This window comes from Arvicanthis niloticus, chromosome 4 (assembly GCF_011762505.2).
Source record: "Arvicanthis niloticus isolate mArvNil1 chromosome 4, mArvNil1.pat.X, whole genome shotgun sequence".
NCBI classification, from domain to species: Eukaryota; Metazoa; Chordata; class Mammalia; order Rodentia; family Muridae; genus Arvicanthis; species Arvicanthis niloticus.
In genome coordinates, this window is record NC_047661.1 from 50,133,060 (window position 1) to 50,149,759 (window position 16,700).

Genomic DNA, 16,700 nt, shown 5'->3' on the forward strand with positions numbered 1-16,700 from the left:
ATGGCATTTTCCAGTTTGAAAATGTTAAGATTCACCAGACAGGATACTCAGAAATATTTGAACAAATTTCTTGTAGCATTAGAAAATACTAAATATACTGGGAAATATAATTGTCTAAGTTGTAGACAGAAGAATATATGATGGTCAAGAGGGTCTTGGGACTGTGGAAGGGTTCTTATTACCTTTCCCAGTTATAGAGATTAATGTTGATCTGTATGGCTTGATAAACGAGGCCAGCCTGGAGAAGTATTGTTTCAGCCTCCTGGATGTTCCCACTAAACATTAGTATGTGGGCCATTTTTGACTCTCTAGATGGAAGATCTTTTATAGCATTGATGTACCGCACTTTATCAATCTAAAAAGAGGAAGTAAAATATGTCTATCACAAGTCAGTAATAATAGAAATATAACCAATTATGTTAAGAAAACTACTGTGCATTACATAAACATGATTTACTTACTTCCCCAACTGCCGCATAGGCTATTTCTGCAGTAACCATATCTCGATTAGCGACTGCCATAGCCGCTAAGCAAGCCCACATGCTTTGTTCCTAAGTAAAATATGAAAAAAATTAGCTTAAGTAGGTAGCTGAATTACCTATTAATCAACAGTTCTCAACCTATAAGTTATGACCCCCTTGAGGGTCACATTTCAGATATCCTGCATATCAGATATTTATATTATGATTCATAATGTATTGCTACAAGCAGTGGTTTAAATTCTAATAGTGATACAACTAAGTAATTAATTTACAAATAAAAATTATGAAACATGGCATTGAAAGAAACTGATAACAAAATAAGTTACATAAAAGCTAGGCATGGGAGCACACTTGTAATCTCAGCACTTACTAGGCAGAGGCAGGCAGATCTCTTTGAGGTCAAAGCCATTCTGGGCTACATAGCAAGTTCAAGGTCAGCAAAGGATACATAATTAAGAACCTTACTCACAACAAAACAAAACACCAAAAACCAAACAAACAAAAAAATTTACTAAGTCTCTATTTAAAAACATTACCATCAGACAAAGAACTTCTTTTGAATAAAATTTTCTAAAAATTTTTATTTATAGTTATAAAAGATTTCTTTTATTTATAACTCAAGATGAGTTTCTTTCTTTCTCTCTCTCTCTCTCTCTCTTTCTTTCTTTCTTTCTTTCTTTCTTTCTTTCTTTCTTTCTAGAAGTGGCAAGGAATATAACTTACAGGGAGTAAGAGAAATAGTGAGGTTCTAACACAATGCTACCAAGAAGCCACTGAAAGGAAAAACATCTAAATGCCATTCCACAAATATGCATCCTAAGGGATGTTACCCAACAACTAAGAAAAAGGGTTGTGTTCAAGCATGTTTGGAGTATACTAGATACAAACAGTCAGGAAATGCTAATCCAAAACAAAGATTCTTAATTTTAGCTATACAAGAGAAAGTCTGAGGAGGCTGAGATGTATAACTCAGCTTCTACTCAGATGTAGCAAGCCAGAGTCTCTGTGAGGGTAGAACTTAGGAGTCTCACTTCTAGAAAAGACCCACAGGGCTGTTCCATGTGCCAGTGTAGGAAACTGTTGGCCTAGTTACAGCTTCTTCAAAGGACACATCACACAGCAGAATCTATTCCTCTGTATTCAGCAAGCTGTCAGAGTGTGCAGCAAAAGATACGGTCCTGCTCACAACTGTCGTAACCCTTATATGTTATCATTACTCATCTCTCAAAAGGGAGACCAGCGTACAATATGTGCAAAATACGTAAGGTACCTTAACAAAGCGGCAAAGCCTTACAGCATCTTCCCATTTTGAGCTGCTCACGTATTCATGGAGGATAGCGGGATATGGTGATATGCTGATGTGTACCAGGGAGCCATCAGCTCGTCTTATAGTTATCTGATTCCCAACAAAACTCACTATATGTGGGTTTTTACTATATTCACTGTTGAAAACAAACAAAGAAAACTTAAAGCTACATTCTACATATTTTTTCATATGTATTAAATTTAGAAATAATTCTAACATATAATTTCAAAACTGACACCCACCATTTAACCCCAAACAGAATGTGTATTCAAATAAACATTTCAATATAACATGTAGACAGATTTACACTTGAAGCAAAATATACCAACAATTTAAAGTGGCAAAAGTCATTCCATATTTGATTGTTTCCCTAGTGACATCTGCAGTGAGCTTTTGTTACTGTTTGGAACCCCATGGTAATGTCCTGTTCCCCAAAAGGGTTTGTCAGCGGTGAGCCCGGTGAGACCTGCTCAGGGGCAGGACACTGCTGGGGAAGGCTATCCTAGGAGCCCGTCCCCTCCACTCATCCCCTTCCTGCTCCACCATCACTGCTGCCATATGCACTCCACTGCCACTGACCTAAAAGCAATGGGGACAGTTGATCATGGACTAGAACCTCTGAAACCTTTGCCAAAATATCCCTTTTCTTTCTAGAAAGCTGTTTGTCTCAACTACTGCTATAGTTAACAGAAAGTTGACTAACATCTTCTCCCTTGAACATTAAATTATTAAAACAAGTAACTTAGGTATTGATTTTGAAAATATGGACAAGTGGATTAAAAAAAAATCCAAGTGAATTCCAAAATTACATTTTTGTAGTAAAAATGGATGAACTTTAAATAAGAAGACTGACATTTTTTTTCGTTAATTTGTTAATACTGTTTTTCCTTGTTTTTCCTGACAGTCTCACTGTGTAACCAGGCCTGGAGTTCACTACGCAGACCAGGCTGGCCTAGAACTAGAAGAGATCCTCCTGCCTCTGACACCCCAGTTCTGGGATGAAACTCATGTGCCATCACATCTGGTTAATTTATAAATACTTTTAAAAAATAAGCCTTTACTTTGTGTTTCCCTAGTTTTGTTACAGTTGTGACCTTAAGCTCTAAACACATCCTGCGAAACCTGATGCTTAGACCTCAGGAGTCTAACTTACTGCTGTGTGAAGAATAAGAAATGTTTCTCTTAAGAATCTAGGAATAAGCTGGGCGGTGGTGGTGCACGCCTTTAATGCCAGCACTTGGGAGGCAGAGGCAGGCGGATTTCTGAGTTCGAGGCCAGCCTGGTCTACAGAGTGAGTTCCAGAACAGCCAGGGCTACACAGAGAAACCCTGTGTCGAAAAACAAACAAACAAACAAAAGAATCTAGGAATAATTTTTCTGACATGGTTAGGTGGGAGTTTTGTTTGTTTTTAAAGCTTTTCAGCAATTATGATTTAATCTACCTTTAACATTACTCAAAAATCCAACTGAAGAGACACATAGTTGGAATTCTTAAAGTCAATGAAAATGTGTACGCTGGGTAGCTGTCACAAAGTGACAGCTTGCTATCACTTTGCTGCAAAATCTACTACTAAATCTACTTATTAAATCTACTACTAAAGACTACTGGGTTTAAAAAAAATTACTAAATCACAGTGAAAAACCTCACCTGAGCTACCATTAAACAAACCTTGCAAATTATACTCATTTATAAAGTATGAGCAAATAGTTCATAATTTTTTTTTGAGTCCATTACTTAAATCTTACCCAGTTTTAGCTCAGCAATTTATTTAGTTGTATCTAATTAAACTTTAAAAACATCCAGGAAAAGGCATGGCAATTAGAACTTTATTTACAATATGGAATCCTGTGAAGCACATTACCTTGCATCTCTTTCATACAAGGTTTTAGGCAGAATGTCTCTGTCCACATAAACGGTATTAGGGTAATACCATACTGTGAATCGTGTATCTTGAAGTCCACAGAGGATATTGCATGTATCACACCATGCCAAAGTATGTACCATGGTTCCTTAATTCAAAAAGAATAGTCATGGTCCATTAGTGTCAACAGATATTAAAATCCACCTTTAAAATCAGCTGACAGATAAGATCCTAATTAATATAATGGCTATGTGTTGGGAGCCGACTTTTAGCAGAAAGCGGCTATCAGCTTTGCAGCCATCTCAAGCCATATACCCTGACGTGAGACTTGTTTTTCAACAGCCTACAACAGCTGAAGCACACTCTGATATCCCACATATTTTGTTTTGCTGTTTACTGCCCCCAGCTGCAAGGCGCACGTGGTATCCATGACTGCAAGGCACACAGTGCACGTGCTATCCACAAAGGCTTACATCATATCCACACCTGCAAGGCACGTGATATCCACGCACCTACAAGGCACATGGCAAAAGCCTATAAATACCCCAGATTTCCCTTCAATAGAAGAATACAAGAGGACACAATGAGAGAGGGAATAAAGGAGAGAGAGACACAATAAAAGAGATTTGAGACTTGATCAGACCCTCTGTCTTGTCTCCATTCTTCCCGTTGCCTGCCCCACACTCTCTCTCACTAGACCCAGCCCTGCAGAACAGAGCGGGCCATTACAGTTTGGTGCCCAACGTGGGGCAGCTTGGCCGTTACAGCTATGTCTCTACTTTCTGTTTGTATAACAAGTGAACAGGTGTAAAAACTATGAAAAGTGAAAATACTTGAATATTCTCCCTAGACCCATTCTGGTTTTGATCAACAGGTGTTTCTGTGCTGATTTAGCCACAGAGTTCAAATTTGCTATTGAAATTGAGTGTCAAAGTAGTGAAGAAATGTGGGCCTAAAACTCATTCATTCAAACATTAAAGCTGCTTAGTGCACGGCAGATCTTCTAAGAAAATGGACAACAGTTACAATTTCAAGCACAGGGAAATCGTTTTACCAAGTTTGATAATCTGCTCTTCTTTCCCAAATCGTTTCACGGAGGTGATGTAGAGATCTCTGTTCTTATCAATGAAAGCAATTTTTCTGTCATTCGTAAGTCCTTTTTGATCCAGAGCAATTTCTGAGATTTCATTCTAAAATTTCAAAAAGTATGCAAGTATTAATTCCATTTTACTGCCTGGCATATGCTCACTTTAATTTGTTATCAGCACATTTCTGTTCTTAAGGGTCCATTAAACCAACTGTGGTGGCATACACCTATACTCCTGGCACTCCGGAGCCAGAGGCAGAGGATGATGAGGCTAGGCTGGGCGACAGTGCAAAATCCTTTATTGGGCAGGAAGAAAAACAAAACAAAGAAAAAAAAAACCCACAGAACAAAACAACAACGAAAGTTAATTAAATGTCAATTACCCACTTGTAATAATAAAATGTCCTCATTAACTTATTTCATTAATTTTTTAAGCCTATGGGACCCAGATTCAAAGAAGAGTGAGAGATAACTCCAAGAATGGGAGAGGTTCCCAGACAGGATTACCCCTTCTTCAGTAATTTTAAATTGGTAATAATTAAGAATTCAAGAGCAGCACTGCCGGGCAGTGGTGGTGCACACCTTTAATCCCAGCACTTGGGAGGCAGAGGCAGGTGGATTTCTGAGTTCGAGGCCAGCCTGGTCTACAGAGTGAGTTCTAGGACAGCCAGGACTACGCAGAGAAACCCTGTCTTGAAAAACCAAAAAAAAAAAAAAGAGAGCTAAACTGTAGTTACTTTGCTGGCAACCCAAGATTCCTTAAAACATCATGAAAAGTGAGAGCCACTGCCCTGTATCCTGTCCTTAGCTGACAGAATCAAAAGAGGAAAAGGGCTCAGTATCACATGAGAGGTCTACATTAATGAAATGCTTTCTTATAAAATTTATCCTGAATAGACTAACACCTATATTTTAAAGATTTGTTAAGTAAACTTTAGAAACACATGGGAGTATCTCATGTTTCTAGAACATTAAAATTTACAATTTTCTTCATGTTGTTTTCTGTGAAACATAAATAAAACATGGTGAAAGTATTATATTTTTCAAATGAGACCCATGGGCATTCAGTGGTTTGGTTTTTTGTTGTTGTTGTTGTTGTTTTTTCTTTTTTTGTGGCGGGGGGGGGGGGGGTGGGTGGGCAGGGTCAGGGAAAGCAAATACCAAACAAGTCCAGAATTTACAGCGTAGACTTCTAGCTCCAAGATCTCTGCTTTTATGCAACAATAGAATATTTCTGAAATATTAAGCTAATTTATTATATTAGCTACTAAGATGAAATTTCTTAAAACTCATGGTATAGGTTCATTTATGTTTGATCCATGAGTGATTCGTATGCTGCCTACTATGTCTGAAGACTTGGCTAGGATCTCTGAACTCAAAAAGCATCATAATTATATTCTGTCTAGGATTATATGCATAATACCTTTTAAAATAAAAGATACACATATACCTTTATACAAATTTGTGGACCAGTTTTTCTATTTTATATTTTTAAAAGGGAGCCCCTCTAAAATATAATTTATATTTTAAAGAAAAAAATCATTCTTGTTTTATGAATATTAAAGCACTATGATTCTACTGTTATAAAATACAAATATTTCAATTAAGTTATCTTTACAATTAAAGGCATATTTGCTGGCCTGGAAAGATGGTTCAGTGGCTACGAGTGCTTGCTGTGCAAACATGAGGACCAGAGTTCAGATCTCAGCACCTGCATGACAAGCCAGACACCTGGTATATGCTTTAATCCCAGCTCTGAGACAGGGTGGACACAGAAGGGTCTCTGGGGCTTCTGGTTTAGCAAAGAAAATTCAAGGTCCAGGTTCATAAAAGGACCCTTTCTCAAAGAAATAGGTGTGGAATTATAGAAAAGGAAACCTGGCACCCTCTTTTGGCCTCTGTTTATGTGTGCATGCAAACACACATCCACATACAAATAAGTAAATAAATCTTTTAAAGGAGTGTTTGTCATCACCAGCAAAAGAAGCTAGTGTTGGTGTAATATTAGAACTAGTTACACAGATGGTTCTGGTTTTTAGGAAGGTTAAAGTCAGACATGGACAGTAATGATGTGTGTCTGCACAGAATCCTCTCCACACAGCACAGCTCTCCCTCCCCCTGTTCAGCCCACTCTCTCCTTCTGTTCTAGTCCTCCTGAGTCACTCTTTGCAGTGGGACATGAAAGCAGTGTGTATTCATTCAAAGTTTCTCCCTTGTTATGGACTGATAATCATCTAATAATGCACAGACTTAATTTAGGTGTAGTGGCATATGCCTGCAATCCTAGCACTTGAGAGGTAGAGACAGAGGATCAGGTCATCCTCAGTTACACAGTAAGTAAAAGCCAAATACACCAAACTTGAGTTATACTGTGAACTCTGTTATTACAGTGAATACAGTGCTTCAGTTTGGGTTTCTTCAAATTGATGGGATAAATTATTATTGTATAGAATATAAGACATTATTTTTGTTGTTATTGCTTACTTTGGTTTTTATTTTGTTTTGTGAGACAGGATTTTTCTACATAACTTTCCTGGCCCAATACTAGGAATGCAGCCCAGGCTGGCCTCAAACTCGTAGTAATCTTCCTGCCATAGCCTCTTGTGAACATTAAACTTAACCCATAGCGCAAGTAGTAGAATGTAAAACTTAACATTTCTCATGTTATATCCACATACACTGAGTAAGTTAGGAGATGTAGAAGAAATTACCTCCATTCTTATAACTATGAAACTATACATTCTTACACTTAGGATATGTGCTCTAGTAGAAAAAGTTGCCACACTAAAATATTTATTCAATATTATTAAATTATTCTTATTTTTACCTTTCTTACAAAAAATGATTATAGCTGAGAAAATTACTTATTTTATATACTTAATTCTACTGAGAAGGAAAAGTTCTGCTTATATAGTACTGATTTAAATGATGATCAACAGTTTACCATCTCATTATCTTCTAGTGGGAAGGTAAACTAACGCAACCTCTTTGAAAGACAATGGTTCTTAAAAATCACAAATGCTCAGATCCTTAGATGTAATTTAGAATTAACGGCACAGTGATAACAGACCGCATGCAAGGCCATTGTGGAGAACACCAGACCCTTTCCTGTGTGTCTTGAAGGGTCTCATTAGCCCAAGCCAGCCTTTAGCTTGTGACCCTCCTTCAACATAGCCATGTTGGGGTGACAGATGTGCATCATGGTGGCCAGCTACACTGGAAGCTTAGACACCCACCAATGGAGCAGGTTAAACAAACCAATGCTGCCAGATGATGCTTCATTATTTATTATATGATGATGGCCGGGAGAGGAAAAGAACATATTTATAGGTGTGGAAAAACCTCCAAAAGTGCTGTTCTGTGAAAGAAAGTAAAGTGCAGATCTGTGTGCTGCACTTTGGTGTAAGCAGAGGGAAAGAAGACATGTCAGTGCTGTTTACAAGTCAAGTCTCTGCAAAGACATAGAAGATGTTAGTAACTGTGGTACTTCTCAGGCAGAATACTGAAAACTGGTGTGGTAGGGAGACTTTTTTAAAAAATATATTTTAATGTGTTTTACATTTCTGATTTATATGAACTTATACATTATTTAATGTAAAACAAATACTGACTGAGGGGAAAATACAACTTAAAAAAGCAATTCATTGGAATTACTAAATAATGCTAAAAGCATCCCTCCAGTCTCACGTACCACGTGTTTAAAAGGAGACCTTTAGTGCAAGGTGCTGCTTTTTAAGACTAAAACCCAAAACCAACACACACACTTTACAATTGGGAGCGCTTTGTACTTTTATAGAGAATAATTTCCCCCTATAATATAGTTGTTGAGCTACAGTCTTAAAATCTAAAGAAAATGCTGTTTAAGGACAGCTCAGTAAGAAATTTACTACAAATTTATAAAGACACTTTTATCTACAAGTTTAGTAAAATAGAACATGATATTGGAAAGCAGGACAAGTCTGGTCAACAGACACACACCACAGCATCCCATTCACTTCACCTGGTCAGCACGTGCATGCCTGTAAACACACACACACACACACATACACACAAACCCACACACACATATACACACACACAGACACACACACACACATACACACACCACAGCATCTCATTCACTTCACCTGGTCAGCACGTGTGTGCCTGCAAACACACACACACACACACACACACACACACACATACACACACACAGACACATACACACATACACACACCACAGCGTCTCATTCACTTCACCTGCCCTCACAGACCCTATTTCAGAATTTCCCTGTCCTTAGTCTTAAGCTATACTATGGAAGGTATACACTTATTTTTAAATATTAAATTAGTCTGTTTTCTTCCTAAAGGGATAACTATTATTCTAAAAAGAAATAAACTAAACAGTGGTCATTTATACTAAACACAGCAAATGTTTATTACCTTATGAGAAAGAAGCTTCCCATCCCCTAAGGGTTTTCCAGTTGATGCTTCAAAGAGGAAGATTACTATATTAAAAAAAAAAAAAAAAAAAGACAAAAACCAGTAGAGCACTGATAAGTTACATTAGAACCATTGTCGGTAAATTTCAATGAAGCTATCATAATTCTTAGGAGGTATTACTTAACTTTATGGACCATAGAACCTCTATCAGCCCAGAAAACCAACATCAAATTTCTAATTATTAATGAGGTTATATTTTTTATGAAAATAGTACAACTAATTTTTTTCCTGTTACTAATGGTTAAGGAAAAGGTTCATGGATTCATCAATGGCAAATCCAAATGTGGATACAAACTTAAATTCTCGTTATCTCTAATTTAGTTCTATATAACAATCATTTTCACAAAAGAAAACATGCATTAAAAACCCATTTTTATGATACCAGACAATATACAGCATGCTGTTTCTATTATACACTCATGTGGTATAATAAATAATTTATCCTGGATTCTCGGCTGGGAGCCTCAAAACCCCTCAACATTTCTGCAATAACAGGAGTTTTTTTGCTATGTTAGTGAGAACAACAGGTTCACTGGTACTTTCTTTACTATAGATAAGGGTTCACAATCAGATAGCCCAAGCAACAGCTAATAGGATGGAGCTTTTAGGTCTCTGACTTCTGTTGATAAGAAGGGACCTAGAGATTGAGTTCAAATGAGTGGCCAATGATTTAACTGGCCATGCCATGTAATAAACCCTCAAAGCACAGCTCAAAGAGTAAGCAGCTGATATGGAAAGTGATAGCAATCTCAGAAAGAGTACCCTCAACTTTGTGGGGTGTAAGAATTCTGAATATTCAGAGTTTGAACAAAATTGTAGTATACCATGTTTGGGAGAAAATGGATTGTCAATAATTGAGATTCTTCATAAATCATTAATGTTATTACAAATTGATGGCCTTGTAAAATATTCAACTCACACCTTTAGAGTATCTGCTGGCTTGCCCCAGAATGATGGGGAGGCCATAAGCAACTTATATTTGTTTTAGACACTTGCTTTGGGAGCTCAACTAGTTCTCAGCCCAAGAATTTCCTTGAACTCTTGAAGGCAGGTGCCTGCCATATTTCTAGTGAACCTTTAATTTTTAGAATTAACATAGAGACAAAAAGAGATCAGCTATTATAGTTTGGATCATAAGTGTCTCCACAAAGCAATGCATTGGAGTTTGTTTGCAGCCTGCTATGCCAGAGAGGAGGTGCTGGAGTCTAATCAAGAAAGCCAGGTATTATGGGTGTACCTCTGGAAGGAGAGTGAGACCCTAACACTCTTCTCTTTCTCAGCTTCCAGACACCAGGAGAAGAGCAGCTCTGCCCTACCATGTGTTCCTCCCACACTGTTCTCACTTGCCTCACCATGGACTGAAACCTGATACTGTGAATACAAACAAACCTCTCTTCTTGTAATTGCGTCTCTCAGGTAGAGAAAGCTAACTCATGTGTAAATAAGATGAAATTTATAAAATATTTACTGTCTATCAGGTGACTATTTTAGAATTATTTCTTGGGTAGTTTTCTTTTTGAAAGCTGTTATCAATGATTTATTTTCCTAAATGCTAGTTAGAAGAACTAGCTCCTATGATGAATCTGGAAGATGTGTCAACATTAAATAACTTCCCTAGATAACCAGGAGGTTCGTTCTTTCTTTCTTTCTTTCTTTCTTTCTTTCTTTCTTTCTTTCTTTCTTTCTTTCTTTCTTTCTTTTTTCTTTCTTTCTATGAGGACACTGTAGCTGTCTTCAGACATACCAAAAGAGGGCATCAGATCCCACTACAAATAGTTGTGAGCCTCCATGTGGTTGCTGGGATTTGAACTCAGGACCTTTGGAAGTGCAGTCAGTGCTCTTAACCGCTGAGCCAGCTCTCAGACCCCCAGAAGTTACTTTTAAGATGGGGGCATTTATAGGGCTGATAAGTATAGACAATTGACAAGTTTAGAAAATTGCAATGTTTCACTACTCCAAACTACTGTATTGTCTCATATCTATTAGAATGGCTATTTCAAAGTCACAATAAACAAACAAACAAATTAACTAACATGTCAGTGAATGTGAGAAAAATGGAAATTAGAATATTTACTCACTGCTTGCTGTTAGTAGTGGTGCAAAATGCTGTTGCTACCATGGAAAACAGCACAGAGGGACACCAAAAAGTTACAAATGGAACTCCACGTGACCGAGGAACCATTCCACTCGTGGGAAGCACTGGCACCAGGATCTCATGTTAGCAGTCTCATAGTCATTGCATCATTACTTACAACAGCCAAAACGTGCATAGTCAGTGTGCTCAGTAGACAAAAAAACATTGTGTATGTGTGTGTGTGTGTGTGTGTGTGTGTGTGTATGATGGGGGGGGGGGAGCAGATAGTCCCTCTCCCTCCATCTCCCTCTCTCCTCTCTCTCTGTTTCTCAAAGATATCATTTAGCCTTAAGAATCAAAGACAGAAAAAAAAAAAAAAAAAAAAAAAAAAGCCCTGCACATCTGGGAGACAGGCTAGGTGAAATAAGGTAGGCTCCAAAAGACAAATGTTGTACAACTCTACCTTTGTAAGGTGCCTAAAATAATGACTCTTACAGAAGCAGATAGCAGGATAGTGGTTTCCAGAGCAGGAGAGAGAAATGATGTAAAACCTCAGTAATGTAAGATGAGCATGGTCTAAAGGTCTTCAGTTCAACACTGCACCTACAGTTAACTAGTTAACAGCTTGAGAGGAGAGGCTTCATGTAGAGTGTTATCATGGATTAGGGTAGTACATGGGCTGGGTGTGGCTCAGTGGTGGGCATTTGCCTAGCATGAAGGAGACTGGGTCCTGCCTACCTCTCTGTCCTCCTCTCCTGCTTGGTTCATGCTGACCCAGAATGTAGCCTTCTGTAGTCCCTTTAACCTGTCAATCACTCCCACCCCAGGGTCCTTCTATTTGTTCTGTAAGTTAGTGTGCCCACATTGCCATCCTCCACTCTGGATCAATTGCTTCAGAGCACGTGACATTAGCCAAACGTTGATTATACATGTGTTCACTGACTTCATTTTGACCAATATATATATATATATATATATATATATATATATATATATATATCCTAGATTTTTACATTCAAAATTTAAATTATTCATACCTTCCTTTTACTTTATTAACTTAAAGTATTAGTTGAAAAATATATAAACAAAATAAATGGCACAATAAAGAACAATATTTACATATTAATAAATGAATACAAAGGCAGTATCAAAGAGGTTTAAAAACTTAAGAATTGATACATATTTTAGAATCATAATCCTGAAATGAAATTCTGTGGTGAATACATACAGAGTTACTTATTTACCACTGGCCTTGGATGTAGCGACAACATACATTAGTTCTATCAGTATGACGATTTTAGTCATTTAGCTCATGTTTAAAAGAAATCAGGGAATTCATAATTTTTCTACATAATGTTAATATATTAAGAGATGAAGAAATGAAAGCTCATGGAAATTCCATAGCATTATAAACTGCCTGAAATTTTACATGAAACATCACATAACGACAAACTTACTTTTCTCATCAGCTTTGTCTTTTATCGCTATTGTGTCATTGCTCAGAGACACGGTCTGAGCGTTCAGGATGTCAGTTCTCATGCCAGGAAACTTTGGAGAAGAAATGAAACGGCCTTCATACGAGTGCAGGTAGATACCACCACCATCCACCAGAAGAAAATGTCTAAAAAAATAAAGGTTTTTTTTATAAAATAGGAAGATACAACATTCTCATTTCTGTATTGAGTTTACCCTTGGGAGAAAACATCTAAATCCTAAGTATAAGTATATAGATACTGAAATCTTTAAATATTTGAAAGTGACTGTTTTGTTTTGCCTTAGAAGTAGGGGAGTGAAATGACAATGTCAAAATCTCAAGCCTGTGTTCTCAGATTTTGATGTCATTTACATTATGCCCTCAACTAATCACTTTTTCTAGGAAGAAAACCCCATACAAAGGCAATTAGAAAACCTTCCAGTTTTCCAGTCATGGATGTTAATATAAAATGCTGTTTGCTCCATGAAATAGTACTGATATGTGTTTCAGAATCACAGATCTGTTAAAGCCAAAACCAAAAATGACTCAAAAATTAACTTCAGTGCCAGCATTTATTAAAGTGAGATGCTTCTGATTTTAAAATGATGAAGTGATCATCAGTACACACCCATATCTAAACACTCATAAATGTTTGCAATGGGCATCCATGTGTATTCAAGGCTCTAGGATCCTTGTGTTAATATTCTCTTAAACATTTTATGGCCAATATATTTTTTCTTTGAAAATTCACACATATTATAAACAATAAAAAGGAAAACAAAGATGTCTCTGTACAAAAATCAATTCAAAATAGATCTCTACCTAACATAGATACTGACAGCAAATAAGGGATGAATACAGCAAAAATTTTAACCAATTTTTTCATGTTTGGGTATTGAACCTGGCTCTCTATATGTGAGACAAATGCTCTATCAGCGAGCCATTTGCAGAGCTATTAGCTCACTCTGTGTGTGCACATGTGTGAACATGTGTGCCTGTGTATGCATGCAGGCATGCAAGAACTATAAAGCTCACCATATGTGTGTGTGACAAGGCAATCTCAGGTGTTAGCCCTTGTCTTTTACCTTTGTTTAAAAAAGGAATTCTTTGTTCTATACAGCTCCATACACCAGGTTAGCTGACCTACAAACCTTAGAGGTTCTCCTATCTCTAGCTCCCACTCACCACAGGAAGATGGCCACTACTGCACTCAGCTCACCTGGGGTCTAAACTCTGATCCTCACATTTGTGTGACAAGCGTTTTGTCCAGGAAGCAATCTCTACCACCCCTAACTTACTTTTGATGGACATTTTATTTCAAATTATTCATTGTTGTTTTTGGGGGGGGGATCAGGAGAACAGATGAGAGACAGGGTCTTTCTATGTACCCCTGACTATCTTGAACATTCTGTGTAGATCAGGTTGGCCTCAAACTCACAGAGATTCATGTGCCTTTGTCTCAAAAGTGCTGAGATTAAACACAAGTGCATGTCTGGCTCTTATTCACTGCTTTAAAAAGTGTCTTCAATGTACATTCATCTCTGTCTACTTATTTTAAAATATATGAACACTTTACCAACAGCCATCTTCCCAGCCCCACTTCGCCAATCCTCCATATTACTGTCTGGGTTCTTGGAGTCCTTTTCAGAGAGTTCTAGCCTATGACTATATCTTAATATACTTTTCCTATGCTTGTATAATAGTTTCAAAGTGACAGGGCTCACACTGAGGAGTGAGCCCTGTCACTTTCTAGATAGTGATACTTTTTCCTGATACTTTCTAGAAGCATAAATTCAGGATCAAAAAGCATATACCTTTTAAAATGAAATTGATGGATGTATACTACAACTATATTTGTATTTCTAATGAATAAAAAAAAGTGCATACTCTAATACTTAAGGATAGGAGTTTATTTAATTGAAGTATTTAGTCCTTATGGATTAGTGTATGGCCACACAGTATAAAAAATGGCATTTCCCAATTTTGACAAAGTGACACATCATTAATATATTCTTTCTTGCTGGGCAGTAGTAACACACGCCTTTAATTCCAGCACTCGGGAGGCAGAGGCAGGTGGATCTCAAGGCCAGCCTGGTCTACAGAGTGAGTTCCAAGACAGCCAAGAGAGCATAGAAAAACTCTGCCTCTAAAAACCAAAACCAAAAACCAAACAAGAAAAAAAATAGTCTTTTTTTTTTTTTGTCATTACTGAAAGCACTTTGTTTCTTTGTTTTTACACTGTACAAAAATCAGTCCAAATAGACCAAACTCCTCAGTGTGAGCCCTGTCACTCTGAAACTATTATACAAGCATAGGAAAATTACATTAAAATATAGTCATAGGCTAGAACTCTCTGAAAAGGACTCCAAGAACCCAGACAGTAATATGGAGGATTGGCGAAGTGGGGGCTGGGAAGATGGCTGTTGGTAAAGTGTTCATCTCACAAGCATGAGGACCTAAGTTCAGATCCTTGGCACATAAAATGCTGGGCACGGCAGTGTGCTCCCGTAATCCCAACACCGCGGAGGTGAAGATATGAGTGCCTAGAGCTCCCTGGCCAGGCAGCCTAGCCAAATTGGGAAGCTCCAGATCAGTGAGAGACTCTATCTCAATATGGTACAGGAAAGCCCAGGAGGCCTCAACCTTACACAAGCAACCGCAGGTAACTAAGGAGAAATAGTCTTCCTCAAGGAAAAGCACAGCAATTGGTTATCCAATATCAGATGATCAGTCCTCAAACTATGCATACAAGTAACATTATATAAACACACACTCACACACACACCAACAATGAATGAAATAGGCAATAGGTTTGAGAAAGAGCAAGGAGAAACATATGGGAGGGATCTGGAGGAAGGAAAGAGAAGGGAGAAATGATGTAATTATATTATGACCTCAAAAGAAGAAATAAAAAAGGTATGGTAGAGAACATTAGATGATGATGACAGGTCTTCATGCATACAAATGTGCACATGTACACGAATATGTACACATAACATACCTATTCCCACATATACACCCTTACACACACACACAAATAGACAGACAAGCATAGCAATGGAGGAAGACACCCACTGGTGATCTCTGGCCTACACACATGCATGTATACCTGCACATGTGCACACACATGCACACAAATGCCACCACACTCAGCACTGCAAGCGTGTCTTATTATAAATAAGACATCAGCTTTTAAACTTCTCATGAGGAAATACTGTTTCGATGGGTAAAGGTCTGACTATAGAAATAAGATCAGAGGCAGGCAGAGACTAAATTATCTCTTATATAATTATTTATGTCATCAATATACACTTAAACTATGAACATACTCAATAAACTTATAAATAATATATACATTTATTTGAAATAAAAGACATTTGAGAAATAGGGCCTTTAGATAGCTGACCTCTTACCTTTTAAAGGCAAAATTTTGATACAAGTAAAGCATGTTTCATTTCATTAAATAGATGACAAAGTCTGATGCTACATTTCCTTGATTACCCGGGATCACCATTATGATGACCATGTTCCTCGGCAATTAAATGACAGTCTGTTGGTGCTCAGAAGAATGGCAGGACTTTGCCCCTGCTCTGTGCCTTCGGCTTTCTCCACCTGTGACTGCCCTAGCCACTAGTGCCCATTAGCTTTGGTTCCGTTCTGGTTTCCTTACAGAAACACCTACATTTCCACACTTCATTAAGTCTTACTGGGTAGCTTTTCTACACCTGGCCCTAATCAAACTGCAGAGAAGTTATTGGAGTAGCTTTTTTAAGTCTGATCAGAAGGGGATCACTGTCCTTAATACATTGATTATCAGATTTTATTTTTTAAATTGTGGCTTCTGAAGTAACAGCTAGTCCTAATGTGCTCAAACATATCACCCAGGGTTTTTCAGTCCTGTATTACTAAAGAACTTGCCAGGAAGAAAAA

At 37.6% G+C, this 16,700-nt stretch overlaps 1 protein-coding gene across 2 annotated transcripts in view; it reads right to left on the reverse strand.

The window, feature by feature from the left end:
* Ift80 (intraflagellar transport 80) overlaps positions 1-16,700 on the reverse strand; it is a 107,761-nt gene that overhangs the window by 19,967 nt on the left and 71,094 nt on the right. For both annotated transcript variants that reach the window (XM_076932498.1, XM_076932499.1), the window contains 7 exons: positions 12,754-12,917; positions 9,163-9,227; positions 4,705-4,840; positions 3,651-3,798; positions 1,753-1,924; positions 462-551; positions 183-355 (listed from right to left, as the gene is read on the reverse strand). In XM_076932498.1, coding sequence (XP_076788613.1) covers positions 183-355; positions 462-551; positions 1,753-1,924; positions 3,651-3,798; positions 4,705-4,840; positions 9,163-9,227; positions 12,754-12,917 — 948 coding nt within the window. The remainder of the gene's footprint in view (positions 1-182; positions 356-461; positions 552-1,752; positions 1,925-3,650; positions 3,799-4,704; positions 4,841-9,162; positions 9,228-12,753; positions 12,918-16,700) is intronic.